Source organism: Limanda limanda, chromosome 14 (genome assembly GCF_963576545.1).
Source record: "Limanda limanda chromosome 14, fLimLim1.1, whole genome shotgun sequence".
In the NCBI taxonomy this organism is placed as follows: domain Eukaryota; kingdom Metazoa; phylum Chordata; class Actinopteri; order Pleuronectiformes; family Pleuronectidae; genus Limanda; species Limanda limanda.
The window spans coordinates 18,418,273-18,441,173 of NC_083649.1; the positions used below are offsets into that span (position 1 = coordinate 18,418,273).

Sequence of the window (22,901 nt, forward strand, 5' to 3'; positions counted from 1 at the left end):
TTATTAAAAACTGTATGTTCCCTGACTCTTGATGGTTTCCAAGGACAAAACAAATGAGTTTCCACTTCCTGGTAGTCTCAGTTACTTTCTTTTTGTCCGCTGTGGTTTCCAGTGTGTCAATTTTTACTTCATAACCCTTCAGATATTCCGCAAATGCAGATGCCAAGGAAGTAAAAGAAGGTAAGGAGAAGATGAGTGACACCGGTAAAGATGGGAAAGAAGTAGAGCAGAGCAGATCTGTGTCTGTCATGAGTTCCCTGAGCTACAGGAAGCGCGCCAACCTGAAAGACTCCATTGGGGGAACAGGTGATGAGAACTTCCTGTTTAGCACTCTCAAAGAACAGCCTGACGCGCCAGACCACGCCTCAATCCGTAAAGCCAAGTCTAAGTCTGGAGACTTACAGGACGATAGGAGGAAGAGCCAGGCGCAGGAGGACTTGGACGACAAAGGCTCTGTCATCTCCATGGCCTATTCGGAGGCCACCAGCAGAGCCAGGAAGGGCCTGGAGTCCCGCTGGACCTCCCGGACCAGCCCAGACTTTGACAAGGATTCCATGGTGTCATCTGTGGCTCCCAGCAGGTTGTCCACCAGGAGGAGCATGTTGGACATGGATGATGACAATAAATCAACTATCAGTAGTGTGAGCCGCACTAGCCCCAGATCACTACATCGCAGCACTTCTTGGAAAGAAGACAGGCGCAGTAGCTCCCGCTTGTCCCTGGCCCGCAGCTGCGGCCTCAGTGAATTTGGCCTGAATGTTCGTGACGGTGAAGATGATGATGATGATGCCAAAAGCATAGCTTTTAGTGAAGGGGGAACTTCAGCTTATAGTCCTCGATCTACAAGTCGCAGCTTTTCTACCCCGGCTCAACCACGGTCCTCAAGCAGCAACCCAACAGATCTCTCCGACATTAAAACAGTCACCCACCGAAACTACTTAGATCCCGACCTTGAGGCTGCCATCAATGAGGTGCTGAGCTTCAAACCCATTAAATTCAAGCGCAGCAAACTTGATGACTCAAGCGATGAGGAGGAGGAAGATGAGAAGAAGGTGCCAGGAAGTGAGAGGGGAGAAGACGAGGGGCTCGGCTGCAGCTCATCCAGCGTGCGGCGCTCAGCATCAGGGTCTGTTCTGGACTACGGCAACCGGCCTTCCAGTATCCTGAGTACCAGCAGAACAAGCAGTCGCAAAGATAAAAAGAGTAGAGCCACCTCTCCATCTGATGACTCATCCTCAGACGATCGTCACAGCAGAAAGAGTTCAAGGAGGAAGAAGGACAAGAAGTCCAAGAAGAGATCGAGTAGGAAGCAAAGCGAGTCCGAGGATTCCTCTTCTTCCTCAGAGTCATCAGAATCCTCCACCTCCTCCTCCGAGTCAACCATCTCCTACCGCAGCTCCAGCAGTGTCAAAAGGAACCCAAAACACCAGTCTGATGATGATGAGAAGGAGGCGGCAGGGCGTCGGCCAACTGGCAAGAAGGAATCCAAGAAGAATCAGAAGAAAGTGGATAATACAGTGATGAAGTATCTCTACAAGCCTGAGAGTGACTGATACCAAAAGTAAGGTGATGCTCGGTGTGAAAATAACCCAGGAGCTTGGAATAAGTGAAACTCATTCAGGATCTTTTACCTAATGCACTAACTTAGTATGGATGTCTTTGTTTATTGTGACACTGAATAATCTCTGGGATACATTAATGTTGACTTGTACTGGATCGGCCATGGCTGCATTTTTCAAATGTCACACTGGCTAATAAGAGCATGCGGCTATTTATTTTTCTTTGCTCTTGCCAACATCCGTCTTCATTTAAAAGATCACCAATTTATTATAGTACACTGTAGTTTGCCTCTAGTCTGCATTCCTGACACTCTTCGGTTTCTCTATTTTATTTCCAAATTCCATTATAAACAACTGCTGATACAGTTCTTGTACAAAGTAATCCATTATTGTAATTACGTGTCATCGGAGCTGCGAGTGTTGTAAAGCAGTGTTGCTTTTTCACTTCCGTCTCTGTAAAGATGGATTACATCTCCGCAAACGCGAGTGCTTTTTCTAATGTTGTGTTTGATGTTGCCATAGTGCTAAGAGAGAGTTGTCTGTCCAAGGCTGCTCCTTCACAACAAACAGATGTTGGCAATGAGATGAAAAACTAAATTACATAATTTCTTTGCCTCCATGTGTAAACTGAGAGGAGTTGAAAGAGACGTGACACTTTGCATCATGATTAAAACGCTAAAATTAGCTTCAGAGTAGTTTTACTGACAGCATCTTTTTCCTGTGTGATTAAAAAAAAACTATAAGACAGCTGCTGGTTGGTTGTTCTACTAGAATATGAATAGGCCTTTCCACTTGCACACTAGCTATTGTGTTTTCTCTTGAATTAAGGCCAGTTAAGTGGGGTGAACATGGCACCAGCTCATATGTGTGCATCTTAACAAAATAAGTGCTTTCAATTCTCAGGCTCTATTGAACGTTTCACCCGAGACCACTTTAAAAGCTTCTACACTTGCCAAGAGAGGAGCTCTTTAGCACACAGTTGACATCAACAGCTTAACCCAAACTCCAGCATTATAGTTTTCTTTCAAAGATGTATTTTGATGTTTCACACTGGTATGCCTCGGAGAACCAGGGTGACATAAGTAACTGAAAATCATTACAGTAAATATGTATGTCTTGTCTATGTGTCAATCTCAGAGCCCATTAGCTGTCAGCTGACCCCGGATTAGATTTCAGTCAAACGATTCTCCACACAAAACAAACAGGGATGCTTTCTGCAGGTGTTTTAGGTCCAGACACATTTTGGCTCATCTCTGTAAATAGCGATCTGCATGAATGCAGATAAATTAAAAAGCAGACAGCCGATGCATTTCGGTCAACGTGTTTCACACAAACTGTTCACATGCCGACAACCTAAGCTTGCTCGAGCGTGATTGGTCGGAAACCACTACCCTGGTAGTCTGCAACATTCACATTCATTTGGACAGAGTCTTTGATTCACACTACTGAAATCACACTTTACTCCCATTATGGGGACACTTGTTCTCAATTATAGTCTTGATTATATCAAAGTGGTTGAGTGTTTGACTGTAAATTTAGATTTGTATCTGTCTGCACATCTCATGACACCAATTCAGAGATATCAGAGCCTTCCATAAGGTTGACGAGCAGCAGTTTGTCAGAACGTAGTGGATGGCAGACTTATTGAGTATTTTTTATGCACAGACAGAAGGTACATTCCAGTTTGATTAACTAATATGAGTGTTAACCCAAGTAACCCCGTTTCATCATGGGGTCATCCACTTGAAATATTAATTTTCTCATGTCACATCCCTAATTTGAAACTGAAATTGGAAGCAACCCTGATAGCAATGTACACATACACTATGCATGCGTTAGGGGATTCTGCCTGGAGAAGATTGTGATGTGTAATTTGCTTGTAATTTCCCATATCTGCATGAAACCCCCTTTGCCCTCTTTACACCCATCACACTTTCTTCTATATTAATGATACGAGGGTGTGTCCATGTGTGTTGACCCCTGTAGCCCTCCCGTGTACCGGAGACACCTGGGCGCTGGCAGATCGGATGAAGAAGAGGAGGCAGACAGAGGCTCCAGCAGGCAGTCACTGGGGCAGAGAGACAGTGATGGCTTATTGGCAGAGAGCGCCACGTAACCCGGAGGCGGGCGACCTTGTGCTCTTGGTGGCGCTGAACGCAGAGGAGGGACCGCCGCTGCTTCCCAGCTGCCAAGGACAAAAGCAAACGCACCGTAAAGCGAACACAACCCTTTTGATTAGTTTAGTCTGGCGGCTTTTATCTTACTTAACTTATTATAGCTCACATTATGAAGTGGTTTTGCTTTGATGGTTAGATTGTGCTTTTTTCTATTTCCCTTTTTTTAATGATAGAACATATTGAATAAGTCAGTCATCGCAGAACAGTAAAGTGAAGCACTTTCTGGGGAACTTCTTGCCGCTCCTTTATTTTTAAGAGCTGCTTTTCAGGCAAATTTAAGCACTACCCTGCACTCTCCTCCGACGAGTCAGATATCTCCGCCAAGAGGATTTAGATAAGCCTACTCGGGCTGGACTTTTCCAAGAAGGTCCGACCAACTATTAAGACTGTTCTTATCTCTTCCCCCATTAATGTGGACGGCTGTGCTGGGAGGAATTAACCCATTTTCTAATTCCTTATCTTCGCTGTAAGTTCACATGTGGCTCTTGTTCCACATTGAGATACCCACCGCTTGAGTGAAGTGATGCTCGCTCATGATTGCAGACATGATAGTAAAACAATATCAGGAAAAAAAATTCTATATGCATGATGTTAAATGTTGAAGGCTTTAAATCTTTGAAATGCTTTGAAATGGATTTAAGATAATTCTGATATAAGAGTTTATATATATATATATTTATAGTCTGCGTAACATATGTGGAATCAAAGCCTTTACATGAACACAATATTCAGATGAAATAAAATTTTCTAAAGATAGCAAGAGGGAGATTTTATTAAGATTTATGTCATGTTCATGTTTTATTTTTAACTTTAAGTGGAGTGCATGATGGAACGGGTTTGGCTGTTTTGAGGCTGGTCCACTTGTGTCATATTTCTGAAGGTTCAAAGGGAATTTATGTTTTGGCTGTTTATAAAGGAGCCTTTTCTTTTCAGCATCTGAGAGATGCAGAAATGTATGGTGTTTTTTTGTTAGTTTCTTTCAAATGCACTGGATTTTTTTTCCGTGTTTGTGAAATTAAAGCTCATTAAACATCGTATTGCACAATAAATTCATTTTGATGGTTCAGTTGCAGATTTTGTTGTTATTGCAGTTTGCAAAAATTCATTTATGGAGGCAGATCTTTTCCTTTCCTTTTCTTAATTAATTTATTCAAAACAATAGACAGCCCTCAGAATCATATTTTGATATAGAAAAGATATGTTAAAAATTATGTTTTATGCAGGGGTATTATGTAGATTACCCCCCCCCCCCCCGACACTGGTTTATTTTATTCAGATACCTGTGCACTCTGTATTAAAGCCAGTCTACTATTATAATAAAATACCTTTATGTACTTCTTCAGAGCAGAAGTGGCAGTAATAGCTAGACTTTCAGCATGTTGCCGTCCAGACACAGAAACTTGCTGGATATTGTCTATATTTAGCCATACAGAATGATAATTACGCTTGTGCTTATAGATTTGAATAAGGGAGCATATAAAGTATATGTGCATGTGGACTGTCGGCTCATGTGCAAAGAAAGGCTTCAAGTGTCTGGCTCTCCATTTGCATATCTTCTCAGAAGAGGCTAATCTGCATTTCGTGTCTTATTTTTCTCTGTTTTTTTCTTCGCTTCAGACATGAATATTAATGTGGAACACAGGAAACTTTGATGCCAGTGATTCAGACTCAACTTGTTCAATGAGAAAAAAATATTGATCGCAAGTATCATTGCCTCTGAGTAGGAGTTGCTGGCATTAGAAGTTTGAACATTTTGTTATATCTTTTGGAAAAGCTTGTCTATTTTCATAATTGATCAAATCGCCATTTGCTGTTTGTAATATCAGATTTGGACGCAGTTTTGTTTCATATTCACCACCATCAGACAAACAGCTGGAGAAAAGGAGGTTAGAAAAGAGGCAGGACGGCTTGAGCAAAACAACTCATTGATGTTTTTGATTAATTTTAGCTCATCCACCCCAGAGAAGCGTCTCATCAAACCCATCCAGGGTTCCCGGGAGACGACAGAGGGAACAAACAATTCGTAGGACTGATTAATTCTGGGTGGTTGAAAAAAGAACAGACTGAAGGTTGAGCACGCTACCTTGCTACACTTGGGTTGTTAATATGACTGCGGCACAGCTACGCAGTTCAAAACCAAGCCGAGGGCAAATTCAGGGAGATCAAAAAGTGAGAGCAAGTGCTTCTTCCTCTCCACATCAATCTCTATTCTACATAGGTGAAGCTTACCTAGATTCTAAAGGATTGATGGTTTCAGATTACCACCTTGGTTGACATTCACACTCAGTGTGTTTTTCTTCAAAGAATCCCCCCCTATGTATCCAACCAATCTGTAATCCTCATTCCTACACACAACCTGCTCTGGTACTTCACTCTCTGCCAGGGAGCTTTTGCTGTAATTTCACCTCGCCTGGGTGCACCCTCTGGGTGGCTGTATGTTTCTGCTTAAAGGCTTTCCATTGAGTGACAGATTAAATTCTGCTCCCGATTTTACTTATTTTGGCTCTAACACTGTTTCACAAGCCACTGGAGCAGGAAGTCATTAGCTCGACAAAGCCAAGCAAGTCTGTGTTTACGGTGCCACCCTCCCTGTTATTTAGACAGAATAGGTTTGGCCACAGAAATTCGCTGCACTGGAAGTTTAATGCTGCGTTTTCATGGACAACACTGCCCTGCACAATAATTCAGAATGCCCATAGGCCTACCGTTACTGCATGGTCCATTTATTTATTGAGTAGAATATGTTGCTTCCGCATATCCTTAGGTTTATGTTTTTTCCATCAATTTCATGTACCAGTCAGGACGAAGATGCACCTATTAAAATTACAAAGCAGATTGAGAATAGCCCAACGGATCAAAGCTGACTTTTAAATAAGACTGTGTGCCAGTGTTTTTTGTTTTTTTTTTTGCGAGCAACTGCTCATATTGACCTTGGCTGGAGGCCACCCTGCCAGGCAGAGAAGGAGGAGGGGGGGCAGTTAGACGGGGAGAACCTGTTTATCAGGCATCATCTGCTGCTATTAGCACTCCCAGCGTTCTGTTGGATGCCTGCTGTCAATGAAGCACTGATTGGAGGCGCTGGGACACTGCCTGCAGGGACCAGATGAGGAGGCAGCGTTCATTTGCAATTCTGAGATGAAAAGACGCAGCAGAGTTTGCTACTTGGGAGCCTCCCTTTGTTTGCACATATCATTTCCACTGTATTGACAACGGCACAGTAGTGGGCCCTTGTAAAAAAGCTCAAAGGTAGACTCAAACATTGTTTACATTTTGCATAGGTCTTTGCAGGGCCTGGGGAACAATAAAAGCTTTTTTTGCTCTTCCCGTGTGGGCCTTGCCATTAAAGTGCATCAGTTTTAAGCACTCAGCAGAAGGAAGTGAAATCTTTTATTTATCATATTTCATGCCTTTCCAAGCCTATATAGTAATATAGCAAACATAGTAAAGCTTTAAAAAAAATTGCTAAAAGCTTAGGAGTGGAAAAAAGAAAACGTTGTGTCCATCACCGAGTTCGATGTTGTCTCTATCTCCTCTCCAGAGCATCCAGGTGGCCAAAGACACCCTGCTGTGCGCAGAGCTGTTCAGTGCTTAGTGTCCTGCCAAAGGAGAGTTTCTGTCACTGGTTAGTGTGTGTGTGTGTGTGTGGGTGAGGGCGAAATGAGGACTTAGGATGTACTCTATGGCAGTCGTAGAATCTAAGGGATTTGAAAGGGGTGTAAATGGTCTTTCCCCCTCGCCTCTCTCAGTGGGAAAGTGTTGGAAAGATCATTTACCTGTTTTTCGCAAACACCTCTAGCACTCGCTACTGCACTGTGCTGCAATTTCATTCATGACTTTGACTTTCCCTTGCTATATGGTTATATATATAGATATTATATATACATACAGTATATACATACAGATAGTCAGCTGTGAAGTCATATGCTGAGATTTATAGATTTGGCTGATTACTCTCTGATTTGGAATGATACAAACCCCACCTGTTTCAAATCCCACCCACTGTGAGGCCTACTTCTGTTTTCAGCTCAGCACAAGCAAGACAATATATTTGCTGCCAAATCAAAAATACAAGAAAGTAATTTTATAACAACAGTATTTTTTGCATCGCTGTGATTTCTGCTCAGCTCATCTCTATTGAGAAAATGAAACTTTAATGTCCATGTCAATTAGCGGCGAAACAGATGGGAGGGTTGACAGGGGCGGGGTTGGTGACAGAGACTTGTGTAGGAGGCTTGCAGCTGCATTTTGCAAAGAGCTGCACTCCCGTATTTGCTGCAGATTTTATTGACCGAGGACGCTCCCTATTCTCCCTGCAGCTATGTTCATGTATAACGGTCCATTTCTAATGATCCTTGAATCTCCAGGTCCTACTTCCAGCCAGGATGCCATGTTGCTTCCTGCTGCCAAGCTGTGCCGCTCCACTTCATGGTCATCACATTCTGCACATGAGCATGTCCCTGTCCCGAAAGATCCCTGCACTGAGTATTCCAGACACTCATTCACTGCAAGAACATTTTTCTTAAGATTAATTCATCCCCTAGAATGCCGAGGTCTTAAAGTTGGAAAATAAGAGTGAAAACGATGCATCATTGTGACTTTACCAGGCACTTAATAAATTCCTCAGGTCTGTCACTCCACAAGTCGTTGCGCCGGGAGATAAAATGTTCCCGTCTTGGTGCCAGCACCCGACAGCTTGATGGTCTTTACTACAAAACTCACCAACGCCACACCAATAAACTGATAAATAGCCGGAATTAACTATGCATTTAATTGCAGAATTTATAAGCATAACTCACGGAGCAGATGGAAGTCGTTAGAGCATTTTCGAGTCACTTTATTTAAACCTCAGGATGCCGCACTGCATCAGTGTCCAGAGGAGCATGCTCCTCTCCAAAGTGAGATTTATTTTCAACAAACACAAAAGCCCAGTGGCCATTTGGCTCTGAACTGGTGTTGGGCCACTGTGCCTGGCATGTGCGCGGTGGAAATGCTCTGCTGGGATCTACAGCAGAGTCGGATGGCTGTCGAAAGACCATCTGCATATCACTGACGTCAGGTGGTGGAGGCATCTTTACCCTTATAGTGTCATTCTACAGTATAATTCTCTGTAACTGAATTCTAACAAAGCTGACATTTAATTTAGTAGAAAGGGTATTTAAAAAATGTTGTGTTGTATAGTTCTGCACAACAACAAATAATGACATATTTTTAACCCAGTAAACAGTGATGTCTTAGAATCATCAGATTTAAGTGTCAAAATCTAGTTCTGACATCAAGTGTACTGTTTTTTAATGTAGCCATCTGAATAGCTATATATCAGGGTGACTGATATTTGGAGTTTGTCCTTTCTGCAGCGACTGAAAGAAAGTAATTTTCCCTCGTATCTGATCCCTGAATTGAAAACATAATTTCTTTTCCATTTCAACTTAACCTCGCCGAAATAGGGGGAAAGCAATTTGAGGCCGCAGCCAATTGGATGAGCTTAAACAGTTATTCAAGGGAGGGGGGGAGAACCAATCAACATCCAGCCGCGAGGCACTGAATGGAGATGGTCAGGGGATGAATAATTAAAAAAAAAAATGCATAAAGTGATAAAGTGGTCCCTCAAACATGTCCAGTGATGGACAGTCGGACAGTGAGCGAGTCGGACACGATACTAATGTCTCCTCTGTCGTGTGGTCCTTTCCTTTTTAGCAGGGTCCATCTCATTGCTCATGTGGAACTGAGTCTGAGTGACAAGCCGCTGACATTTACAATCTCTCGCCCTCAAAGTGTGGGAAAGCTTGGCCGTTTCCAAATGCGAGTGCAGTGGATGGTCGGACACATCATCTGTGAATTTTCATTAATAGTATATCATTATTTTGTGGCTCATTTATTATTCTCTGTTGGTATTTTCATATTGGGCTCATTGCCTTGTGCTCTCAGTCGGATGAATTCATTGTTTGTCAGAGAAGAATGATTTGAGCAGATATAGATAAAATACAGTACATAAAAAAAAAGGATATTAGTCCATGTAGCTGTCACCCTGACATTCACGTGTTTGAGCTAGTAAGGATACTTTAATGACCTGGAATGAAGTCTGTGAAACAAACAACATTTTAATGGTATGATAAATAGATAGATAAGAGATATGAAAATAGTCTAATTATAATAATCTCTGTGTGATAGTGTGTAAACATACACACATACACTCATATGTATACACAGATTTCTGACCAAACATGAGTTAATTACTTGATCATCATTGAATAACATAATAATGTAAAGATATTTTATAATTCTCTTCACTTTTAATGCCAAAAAGTGATATCTCTGTTGTTATGGGTAAAATCTGACCCAGCATTAATTATGGGCTATTTATTGTGATGACAAAAATACAGAATCAGATTAAGTAGCAAAGAAAAAGAATAAAGAAAGGAAAGGAGGATATATTCAAATGTTTACTTGCAAACAAAAGGACTTAGGTCTAAAATCAGAGGTCATGCACTAGGAAATACTCAAAAATTAAAAAAAAAATGGCTGGAATGGGTGTCTACTGGTAGATTAAAGACCATCTGGCAAACAGGAAGTGGAACACAGGTGGTATAAATACGAGGGTATCTGATATGTTCATTAAAAACAGGTGAACAGACAAAAGCTGACAGGAAAATTTACAATAACAGGAAGTAGAACTAACTGAACTGCATTAAAGGGACTCTTACCTTTGTTGCATTTTTACACTTTTTTTGGATAAGGTTAAATTGGTATTAATAAGGTAATGACACTCTAAAATGCAAGACAGACCCACCAGGAGTAAAAACAAACAATTATTTCACTCTCATAATATTTAGTGAAAACTTCAACCAATAAAATTCCTCGGACCGAAGGACCTTATTGGCCGACAGACCTGTCTGTTTGCTGCATGGACATGCAGGTTTTCCATCTGCTTCTTGTGGCGCATTCGGGCCCGTTATCATATGTGAATGTAAATGTATATAACTTACCGGTGCTTCTGAATCCGAATCCATTGCTTTGGTAAACAAAAACTCACCTACCTGACCACAGACACAGATGTTGCTAGGATACTTTGTGTCCAGGTAAATGGTCGACTAATAGGCGCTAAATTATTCAAAAGCACTACTGGAGGTGACTCTGTTAACAACAGTGAATCCGCATGGAAGGTCTATTTTCTCCCCAAGACCTTTGCAAGGGTAGAAATGAGCTGAGTCCTTGGAAGTTCAGCCGAGTCCGGTTATGTATAATTTCCTCACTTTCATCTTTTGCTCTGCTCATCGAAGGGCACGCAAGTCAAAAGTTATTCTGTGTTTTCTCTCTCTTTTTACAGAGCGCTGCTTCAATTTTACTGAGCACAATACCTTCCCATACTCAAGTGGCACAGATTAATCCACAGTGCCTGTCCACCTGCGACGAGCCTTATACAGTGCAAGGACATGCATTTATTTCACTTCTTCCTGCCGGGGCCAAACATACAAAGATGTATAGTTTAAAGCTGTCACCTCTCACTGCCGGCTGTTTCCTTGACTAAACAATACAGCGTTTCAATGAGGAGTAAACACTAACCTATCCTGTTTATGCACTGTTCCCCCATGTGTGAGAAAGCTGGTTTCATGAAGAGCTACAACATGTCTATAAATCTTCAACATTAGAAATTCTTGGATGATTAGAAATACCTTTCTGGTCTATGTCATGTGGCGGCAGCAGTGTATTCTCCATGTGGTAGCTTGCTTGTGGCCTTCCTCAGGAAAATAAGAAAAGGCACACATGTTGGGGCGGCTGAGGGGGTAGAGCGGTCGTCCGCTAACCAGAAGGTTCGGATTGATCCCAGTCTTCCCCATCTGTATGCTGACATTTCTTTGGGCAAGACACTGAACCCTAAATTGCCCCTCATAGAAAAAGTGCTGCCCATAGATGCACTGTATGAATGTGTGTGTGAATGGCAAATGGCTGTACTGTAAAACGCTTTGAGTCATTGTCAAGAACAGAAAACCCCTATATAAATACAGAACATTTCAAAAATACAGCTTGAAGTATTCTTCAAGGTTCACAAAAGCCTTTAAGTGGTTATTATATAGTATTATACAGTATCGCTATGTAGAGACAAGACAAAGTGGAGAATGGATTTGTTGTAGAGGCAGAACTAGATGGTGGGCTTGAGCGATGGCATGCTCCCAGTACAGCTAAACGAGTTGATTTCTGCTTTCCATTTTCCCATCCTACAGTAGTTTCATCAGTGGCCGACATGCATTTGACATAACAACTCAAATTCACCAGCACCAGCATCATCACCAGCCACAACACCAGCACCGTGCAGCCTTTCTTCACCGAGGCAGTTCAAGAGCCGGAGCCAGTGCCAAATCTCCAAACGCTGAGACCACCATTTTCAAATAAACAGAGCTAGTGTCGTGCATAGTTTGCAATAAAGGAGAGACTATAATCCGCTATTGTTGATTGTTGAGCTTGAAGTCTGTGATATCTGTGATGTTGCTGGTAAAACATGTTTAGATGTATAGACGTATACAGTGATGTAATAATAGTCATCGTGGTTTGAGGTTGCCGATTGAAAAACAAAATTTAAACCTGTTTATTTTTAAGAGTGTACACATGAAGATTTCAATTGACTTTTAAGTTGGATATATTCCAGTTCTATTTCTGTTGCAACATTATAATCAATATTACTATCAGTGCAGTGAAAACATGATACCTTGCGTTCAGTTAATTTTGACACAGATTTACTTTCATGTGATAACATGACAACTAAATTGAGTTTCACATTCTGTTTTGAGCTTTTTACTATAGCATACTACGACATGTGGCTATATTTTACTTTGTGGGGCCTCTATTGGATTTTGCAGGAAATTTGCAGCATATTTTATTTCACCAAACTAGACAGAAGTAAACATGGGGCTGCTGTTGAACCAGCAGAGGCGTTAAACATTTTCTTTTCCTGGCTTCTAGCAAAATCCTCTTTTTGCCAGAGAGAGACACAGTAACACTATTGTTATAATTGCCACAAAAGAAGGCTAGAAATCGGTGCTGAAATATTAGAAAAGATGAATAATTGACTGATGTTTAAAACACACAAGCACCTTCAATGTTCATGCGCAGGAGGATGTCTCCTGGATTTTATCCCAATGCCTTTTGGGAAGATTGTTTTCACTCACTGATTCATCTCCATTCATCCAAAAATACTATTTTTGGAACCCCGGCCAGATTCTTCCTGATTGGTTCACTGCTACAGTCACTATTTATACAATGTTATTTCTCAACCAGATAGTTTCCAATGTGGGTAGAAAAATGTATTATGCATTTATGCAAGTTTAATTTAAAAGTTTAGGTCATATTTTTCGGTTTTTACCATCTTTCCATGACCTCAGAATAACATGAACAACAACCATCTCAATTAAACGTGTGTGGTGACAGTTTACCTCCAGATATTTTTGACCTGTGTATTAAGAGTACGGCCTGTGAGAGGTATATAGTGTGTAGGCTCTGTCACCACAGCCAGTCCCTCAAGGTCTAGAGGCGGCTGCGAATCTCAGAGAGGCTGCCTCAAATCGAGCGACGCCGGTTGATGGATGGCCTCTGGCATGATGTATAGCTGTTGCATTCTCCCCACAGGGCCGCATGGGTTGTGTTTGGTCAAGTGACCTCCGCTTCCTGTGCTTTGCCGCTCGTCCCTGGAGCCAAGATTGGCTGTCCGGGTGTAAATATGATCCATGGGTTCTACACAGGAGCTGCTGAGTGATGGGCCTCATTGTCCGGGGGACGGAAATCAGATTCTCCCGGCTTTGTTCCAGCAGCCTTCTGCACTCCTCAGTGGACCAGGGATTCACTGCCTTTGAATTAGGTCGGTGAGTGATACAGTGTTAAGTTAAGCAGAATAAGTGTAGTGCATAGATCAGTGTTTTGCAGAATGTGTTTACACGATAAATAAACCTATTAAGTAAAAGAGCAATGCAACAATATATATATATATTAAAGATCTACAGCATTCTTCATTACATCTTTTGTGAACCTTTATTTCTGCCTGAACCTGCTAAGAGATTGCTGACAGTGATCAGTGCCCCCAATTATTATTTAAAAGTATATTTAAATGCTCATAATTATGGTTAATACCTCATTCATTCAGAGAACGCTTAGCTATATTTGTCATTGTGTACTTACATTTTTCAATCTGGGTCTAATATCTTTTCCTGCAGAACAATTATATGTAATTTTTTAAGACCAAGGGGTAATGGGAACGCTCAGTCAGAAAAAACAAATCCATAAACTGCACAATAGTCCACCTAAAATTCTTTTTAAAGCATTAGCCTCCATTGTGGCGGAGCGGCCGGCGTGCACCATAGCAAATGTGTAATTTCTCAGTCTGCCATCATATGATTCTTACTTTCACTGCCATGCACTGCAGTGCATACCACACCACTAAATAATGGGTCACTGAACTTTCATAACATAGAGAACTGCCAGGCGCTGACACAATACATTTTCCCCCCGCTATAGCAACTCTGGTAAATACACACTCTGAGAAATTAGATTTGGCAGGTCATTCAACTCTCCCCCTGGGGATCTGCAACTTTGCGACTGCAGTGTTTTTTTTCTTCCACTTTTTCAGCTTAAAATAAACTGCTCACCTGAAATCCTCTGAGCAGTTTGCAGATTTGACCATTTCCTCTAACCTCTTCAAATATTAGAAGGCAATGACAGGAGCTGAATACTAAAATATTACCCACTAATCCAAAAGTATGTGAGGGAATCTATCCTTGAATTATGAACATTTTGAAATCCTTCTCCTTTTACTAAGAGTGAAATCAGGATCAGTGCCAAATGCGGAAATAATTGAAGGATTAAATACACCTTAAGGATAATTTTCAAATCACAAGAATGTTTTTAAACCTGTTTTTTAATCATATCAGTCCTGACTGAGCAGTGAAAAGAAACAGAAAATAGAAAATAGCCAAAGTGAAGGTGTATTTAGTCGGAGCTAAAGTTTGATCCGGGGGAGCCACAGCTTCTTTTGCTCCACTGCTCAAGTACATTTCAGTGGCATTAGCCTCACCTCCAACTTTGCCCAGAGCTGGTGGCACTGCTCGGGGATAAAGTCCAGCTCACGGCTCTTGCAGATTATTCATGTATGTCTACTGCAGCTCCCTTGGCAACAGCGAAGAGAGGGACCCATTCAACACATGCCGCTCTCGATGCAGAGATGCTGCTCTCTGTACAACACCATCACTCCATTTAAATCTAAAGATATTGCCGTGTCTGTTTAGAGATCTAGTTAAGTACATGAATCATAAATCAATATCACCGCTGAGGCTGCAGACTGCTGTTGTTATGGCATCCAACCTTTGCTGTTTGACAATTCCTCCTCCCTCAAGATGCTGCTGACATGGAGTTTGTCAGTTTTGTCTTTACTTGACACAGTATTTTATTGTGCACACACACCTTCATACTTCTTTCTTACTTTAAGTCAGCCCTTCCTATTTCTGTTTGACATGAGCTACATGCAAAAGGTTGACATTTGAGTTGCCCGCAGCAACCGGAGTCTGACAATTGCATTTGCTCTGACAAAGAACATCTACTGAACCCGCAGATCTAAGTGTGACACATGTATAAACAGTGACAATCATTAAAAATAATTTAGACTATTGTCATGATGATTTGTTTAAAGAGGGAATTCAATTTTACAAATAAAGGTCAGCTTACTATTTTGAAGAGTAATAGTCAATCCACCACCTTGTCCTTTGATATACATGATATACTTCACTTAACCTGTGTTTCTAATGACATTCCCATCCTCCCCAGCTGTAATTCATGTTCAGTGTTTATAAGCAAATACTAGCAAGATATTTTTACCTCAAAGCACTGCTGCACCTGCGTTCATCCTCTTTAACATGACTCTTAGGGAGCTTTCACACCAAGTTAGTTTGGTCCATTCTTTCAGACTTTTTGGTTTAGTCCACTCCAGGTGAAAGATGCATCTGGTTCAAGAGATTAACATTTTTTCTGAGCACAAGAGATGGTCTGGATCAAACCATACATGGTTAAATTTTTTGCACAATATCTGAACGATGAGGAAGTTCATTTTGTTGGTTGTAATACCATAATGATATTACAAAATCTATTAATTTTCTCCATTTAAATCAGAAATACAACTTTTTTGAGGCACTTTATTAAAAAACATTATGCAAATCCATTGAATGCTGAATTGACAGCATGTTGATTTTAGACACCAGCCGTCTACAAACCAGTCAATGCCAATTAAAGGTAGAGGCAGCCCACGTATGTGATAACAAAACATTTGTACAGAAGTCTTGGTGCGGTTCTTTAAATAGCCCTCCAACTTTATAACGATACCGTCACTGAGGTTTTTTTAAGAGACATTTTTCTGTGAAGGAGAGCCGTATTTTCAATTCCTTTAAAAGTCAGCCAGCTGTGAAATTATAACTTTTATATTTTATTTCACATACCATTATCTTTTTTAATCCTGTTCATCTGTGGGGATTCTGTCTGCTTCCACTCCTCCTCACTGTCCAAAGGTCTCCGTTTATACAGATGAACCCGACCCCCTGCTTCTGTTCTGGGTTGTAAGGGAAGTTCTGATGCAAAACATGATTTCCAAAGAACATATAGTTGGAACAGTGATGTTAGATTGTTGTGTTTTAACTCTGCCAAGCGGGACCCCTCTTAATAAGTTCAGAGTCAGGCTGCACATGCCAAGTCGAGAATGGAAGGAGATGGTTGGGAGGGCGTCTCATCTTGCTGCCTTTTTTTCTAAACTTTAAAATAAGCACACACACTCACACACACACAGACACACAAAGCCAGCATGATTTGTGTATAAAGTGGAAGGCATCCTGCTGCTCGACCAAAATTACATTCTGGCAGGTGTAAAAATTTGCTCTGCGAGGACTCTCCACACGGGTTGATTTTACACCTGCTCGGCCATTTTACAGGTGCTATTCATGGCAGCGAAGACGGCACCTTCCTCTCTCCCCAGTCTCCACCTCACCGGCGGCTCGTGTGCCTGCCAGCGTGGTAGAAAGTGAATCATGTTAATTCAGGAGCTAGCGGATTCAGCCGTAGAATTGTATTTCTACAAGACAGGTGAGATTCATTAACTCTCTGCAGCTCTGGTGCACTGGCAGGCTTCTCACCATCATTTTTATCTGCCTGGAATCCAGTGAATAATTAAATTCACTGAGTGAAATATTGACTTTATAGACTTTCCAGACATAAATGTTTCTGTAACCTCTTTGGGCAATATTGGTTTGAGCTGATAGGGATTAACCATCTTAGTAGCATTGCTTCATGTGTATATGTAACAGGGCTGACCTCACACATGTGTATTATACATTTAAAAAAATGCAGTTTTAGAGAAAGGATACTTAATTTGTTTGATTGATTGAGAGAGACCACTCTCTCCATTATCTCCCTTTCATCCCTCAACAAATACTATTCAAGCTGCATGCATCAGCTTCAGAAGAAGAGTAGAGGATTGTGGTTTCTACATAAACATTTACTCACCAAGGTTATGTCTGTAAGTCTGTCAGTTTGTCTGTAAGCAAGATTATGAAAAAACTACAAGACAGAAAACCACAAAACGTGGTGGAAGGATGCTGTATGGGCCAGGAAAGAACCCATTAAATTTCTGTGCAGATATATTTAGATAGATTAATATGAGATTGTGCAATTTGGTGCAGATAAGAACTTGGTTTCATCAGGGGGCTGTTGGCCCCCACAGAGCTAGGAACTCTACTAATGCGATATGCTAATGATGATGGTACTTGGTTATATGCATACATAAACATAAAAAGTACATTAACAGATTACCCAACTTGCATGATTTTACATTAATTATTTAAAATTAATTAATAACATTTTTTCTAAAAATTCACTTTAGCGTTTTATCGACTTCTATAACATGTCAACAACTAAGTTATCGTTTTTTTTCTTTGAAAGTCTATGAATGACTGTCAATAACTGAAAATTATAGAAATTGTAAAGTTTTCAAAATTGCTTTGAAATATAATGGTTCAGCCTGTTGAAGGTCTGACAATAACACTTTTCAGCTACTGTTTACAGGATGTAGTACAACTAAAAAACGCAATTAATACTCAAGCAGACTCCGGATTGGAGAGTACAAATCTATAATTTTGTGACTACCATCTGAATTAATAGTTTCTAGCCTGGCTTTAAATTCAGTGTGAGGAAAGAACAGGTTTATTTTGTGATTTCCTGTGTGGGGGCTGAAGGACCCCACGTCTTAATTACCTGTCCCACCCGCATACAAGCCACACTGTTTATTTTTGGACCTGTTCATACTCTGCTTTCTGCTGAATATTAATGGCGCGCTCGAGGTTGCTCACAGGTTAATATGCGTCCTTTCTGATGAATAACTAAGGGCTAATGTATAATGCATGAGACCCGCTGTTCCCCGCTCGGGGCTTTGTCGGCGTCTCAGGTGTTGGAAAGTATTGGGAGCCACCATCTGGATTTTTAATTTTTTTGGGAATGTCTAAAATACTGTAATTGCTGTAAGATAGAGCTTCCAATGGAACACCACATTAACTAGACTGAGGAAATACTTGCTGACAGTTTCCATAGTAAATCTGCACGATTTCTAATATGGATTTATTGAGTTTGCTGCTTTGAATTAGAGTAAAGCAAACACGTGTAAGGAAAAAGCCAAGATGAGAAAACCAAAGCCATGTAGGGCTATAAATCGCATATAGCTGATACCATCATTGCCCATGAGTTCTCTCCATGTCCATGTGCTGTATATATTTACTGTACGCTGAAGGCATTTGAAGTGAATACTCCCACCATTCTTCATACATTTAAAGTGCATTTCTCTGCTGTTTTCAGGGCAGTAGAAACCAACACATGCCTCCCCATCACAGCGCTCCATGACCGTCTTGTCTCCAGACACTGTTTTGTAAAAAGAGCTGCTGGTTTTAGAGGCGGCGGGCGGCTGGTGAAATAATGGAGGGGAATATATGAGGATGGCCAGAGGCTCTGAATTGTTCGCTTGCTGAGTAAAGCTGCTTTACCGGACCGGCTCGCAGACCCCAGTGCGGCCATGTCCATGTAAACGGAATATTTATTTAACTGTCTTCATGGCATGTGGGACTGTTCCAGCTCAAGTAAACTGCTGCACTTGAATTTATTTCGCTCTCTCTACTCAACAGAGAGCCGGGTCTCCGATCGTGTGTAAAACTTTCCCTGTTTATTGATTAGTTGGTGTATCGATTCAGGGGAGCATGTCAGTGGAAGATACTGTTGTTAGCTCCTTGATTAAAACATTCTGCCACTCAGCTATTCACCGTGGATGAGCAATTTGAAATGTGTCTTTTCTGAATGGTGGAAAAAATTGTTTTGTTTGTGAGTGTGTGTGTGTGTGTGTGTGTGTGTGTGTGTGTGTGTGTGTGTGTGTGTGTGTGTGTGTGTGTGTGTGTGTGTGTGTGTTTGTGCTCGGTCCTATCTCAGGATGACACATGTCTTGCCCCATGTTGTGAGTGCCCCCACTGAGCTGTAATAACACACCTCACTGCTGTCTGAAATATTCATAGCCAGGTAAGCCCATCACTCCGAGTCAGTCACATGGATTCCTTATTATCACCCCCTTCTGCGCCCCCCCCAGGTCACTTTATTCCACCTGCCTTTTGCTGCATCCCTCTCACTCCTCAGCTCCTGGCTGCTCCTCGTGTAGCCGCCCAGTGCCGAGCTCTCAGAATGCCACTGTCCCACTCTTTATTGAATTTCTTTTTATTCCCCACTGGTTATCAGACAGGGGTTGGCACAATTCTTTGACATATAGGATACATGTTTAATCAGCACCTTTATCATTTATTTATCATCAGAGTTGAAAGAGTGGAAATCTGTGAGATCCTTGTTGTATGTGATCTGTGTCGCTGGCTGCTGCACACTAAGATTCTATACTAAACATTTATTTTTTATAGTTTTGTGGTTGACATTGTCTCTGCAGTAGCCATTCATGTATATATATAAAAAAATATTCAATAAATGCCTCTTTATACAGCTGTTATTATTGTTGGAGGTGGCATTGACCATTTGCACCCTGGATTCAAACTGCCTATACCTACGCAGTCTGTTTATACTGAATATGCTATATGTTTTTAGATTTCTTTTATATTTTGCTCCGTGAGTATTTGTCAAACTAGTAATGAGCTGGTACATGAGAAACATATTGAATGGCTTTTTCATAGCAAATGTAATTTATTACAATTGTGCCTTCCTGCTTTCTGCCAGACTTCTTCCATTTCAAAAACTATACAGAACATCTTTCTTTTCCTATTGAAATACGTGGAAGTGTATCAAAATATATGTGAATTCATCATCCTTTGTTCGGAATCTGTTACATGGCTCAGCTTTTGTGATTTTCAGGGGTGGAATAGATGCAGTGTTGTTGAGCACAAATATGGCCGAGCGGACGGGTCCATTAGTAACAGCAGTGAGCTCAGTAGATAACATGACCCAACATAGCTGATACATTTATACTGCTACTAAAAGCACATTTCATAAATAATGCTGTTTCAAATATATTTTAAGCCTAAGCAAGAGCACCTCGAGCATTTATATATGCTTACCGGATCATATTGTAACCTGTTGATCTATGACGAGTCATTAAGTGATACTGGTTCGTTAGAGTCAGAAAGACCACCTCTCTACCACTGTAGATCATAGGAAAAGTGGGTTGACCATTAATCACTGGGGTCAGTCATTCGATCCCTTGCTCCCACATGTTGAAGAATCCTTGAGCAAAAATCACTAAAGCGCTCCTGCTGTGCCTCAACCTCGGCAACTGATTATAACTGATTATAGGAAACAATAGAGAGAAAAACAGGCTTTCTCTCGTTTGTCTTTTAGAGCATTCAGAAAGCAGGTAACAGCAAATATCGATATCTGCTCCTCTCTGCTGTTAAAAGCTTTTCCTGGGCAAACCGCTCTCATCGCTCTGCAGCTGAAGCCGCTCAGAGAGGTCAAGGTCAATCCGCACCAGGTCATGGCCTCAGCCCGGCACCATGAGCATAACTTTGAATAGAATAACAGCTTTTCTTTTTCTTTCCATAAGGTTATTTTTACTCATCCATGCTGTTTTGCTTTTCTTTTCAACAACTACAATAGCTTCTGCTAGCATCCAACCACATCCTTTACATTATTGTCAATGGAGTTCCTCTCAATTTCGGAAGGAGACGATTTTAAGTATTTACAATCCAAACATTTTCTGAATTTCAATTTTAAAACCTGAATTTATTCAATAATTTACACAGTCACGTTCTGAATCTTACCATCATGGCAAAGTCATGATTACAGTACAAGAAAGGAGCCAGATGGCATTATGGGGGCCAACTGTTTTTAAAAAGGGAGGTCAAGAAAAAGAAGAGAAGATATAGATACATAAAGAAGGATTCGGATCATGGTTCTGTTTACTGATACAGTCTAATGAAGAATCCACGTCCTCACACAGTAAAGGAAATTTGGAATCCAATAACACACCACAGTACCATATGATATACTTTCTGCTGAAATGTCACAGAGAAAACTAACTGTAAGGGTCAGAGTTGTGAAGAATACAGCGTTACCGACCATACATCTGAAATACGTACCTTTATTGAAGCTTAAAACTGAAGAGACAACACGACAGTGGTCACCGACCCTGAGCTATTGCTTTGGATGCGTTTGTGAGAGGTGCTGTAGCCTCTGCTGACACCTCACATGCAGTAGGACTGACAAAGGTGAGAGTTAAGCATCTGGAGAATGAGAGAGAGGGGATCTGGAATAGAGACACAACCTGGTGAGGAAAGAAAAAAGCTATGGTAGAGCAACGCAGTGCATGTGTGTGTATGGGAGCAGCAGTGCAAACGTGAATTTAGACATTCGATACACTGAAAATACCACTCTGTGTTTGCGGAGTGTTCGAAATATAATTACCATTTGTAGTGACTGTTATTTAGCATTTGGCTTTAACCATTGAGCTCTGGTCTAGAACTGTTAACAATACACTGAACAATCTGCAATACAAGAACCTTACATTACCTTGAACAGAGCTTTGCTAAAAATGAATCCGTCGAGAGAAAATGTGCCGTTTAAATGGTGTATCAGTTTCAGAATGTGGTCATGATCAATAATAATAATAATATGTTGTGCAATAATGGTTAGGAATGATACCATAAGCTAGTGTGCCTTTAGGCGTTCAATAAATTTGGTTATCAAAAATAGAAAAATAAAACATTAATATATAAAATATTAATATTAAATCATAACTTTAGTTTGACTAAGTTCTCGCGGGGCACCACCCTTCATAGAAGGGAAAAGATAGCCAATTTATTGATTAAGATCAGTCTCATTTAGATCTAGTTCAATTAGAAATCTTAATATTTACTATTAAAGACTATATAATGAACAGTTAAGGTTTATAGAGTTCTTGACAGTGTAGAGGTTGGCAAACTTCACTTATGCAACATTAATGACAGGACAAGGTTAAAAGAAAGCATTTATTATAAACATAATAAGTATAAAACACCAATTACTAAACAATATACTAACTAATAAAGATTTGTGTGTGCGTGGGTGTGTGTGTGTGTGTGTGTGTGTGTGTGTGTGAGGGTCTCTCTGGTGGCTAACAAAGAGAGTCACACCTTCCTGTGATCTTTTAAGATCTCTAAGCTAGCAGGGCCCCCCCCTCCTTCTGGTCGGGGGACCTAGCTAAGTAGGTGAAGAGATATGCGGGGTCTGTGAGAATGCTAATCAGAAAATGGCAGGGTCTTTGTAGAGCCCAACTCACATTAACCTTGATTTAACTTGTAACACAATACCCCCACATATATCAAACTTATAAACACCACACAGAATCAATTAAACAGTCTTGCTTAGCCTAGTAAAATTATTAAGCCCAGATAATGTTACCCGTCCAAGGACAGGGAGAAAGTTGCTGTGCAGTTCGGGTAGCAGTTCTGGCTTTTGAAGTCTCTGGTTCGTGTGGTCTCTGCTTCCGCGGTTCTGTTGAGCTGTGCAGTTCAGTTGCTTATTGAATCTGTAGTTCTTACCTGCAGGACACCGAGTCGCTGCAAGGAGTTTAAAAGAAGCTTGAGATGCGTGGAGGTTTTCTTGAGAAGATGAGCTGGAAGCTCGACCTTTGACCTCC

The 22,901-nt window shown here is 41.0% G+C and overlaps 1 protein-coding gene across 1 annotated transcript in view; it reads left to right on the top strand.

The window, feature by feature from the left end:
* The window catches only part of LOC133019448 (unconventional myosin-XVIIIa-like), a 71,571-nt gene extending 67,796 nt beyond the window's left edge, over positions 1-3,775 (top strand). Inside the window, exon 40 of the mRNA XM_061085936.1 lies at positions 3,546-3,775. Within this exon, the coding sequence (XP_060941919.1) occupies positions 3,546-3,675 (130 nt within the window). The 3' untranslated portion in view covers positions 3,676-3,775. The remainder of the gene's footprint in view (positions 1-3,545) is intronic.
* The last annotated feature ends 19,126 nt before the right edge of the window (positions 3,776-22,901 follow it).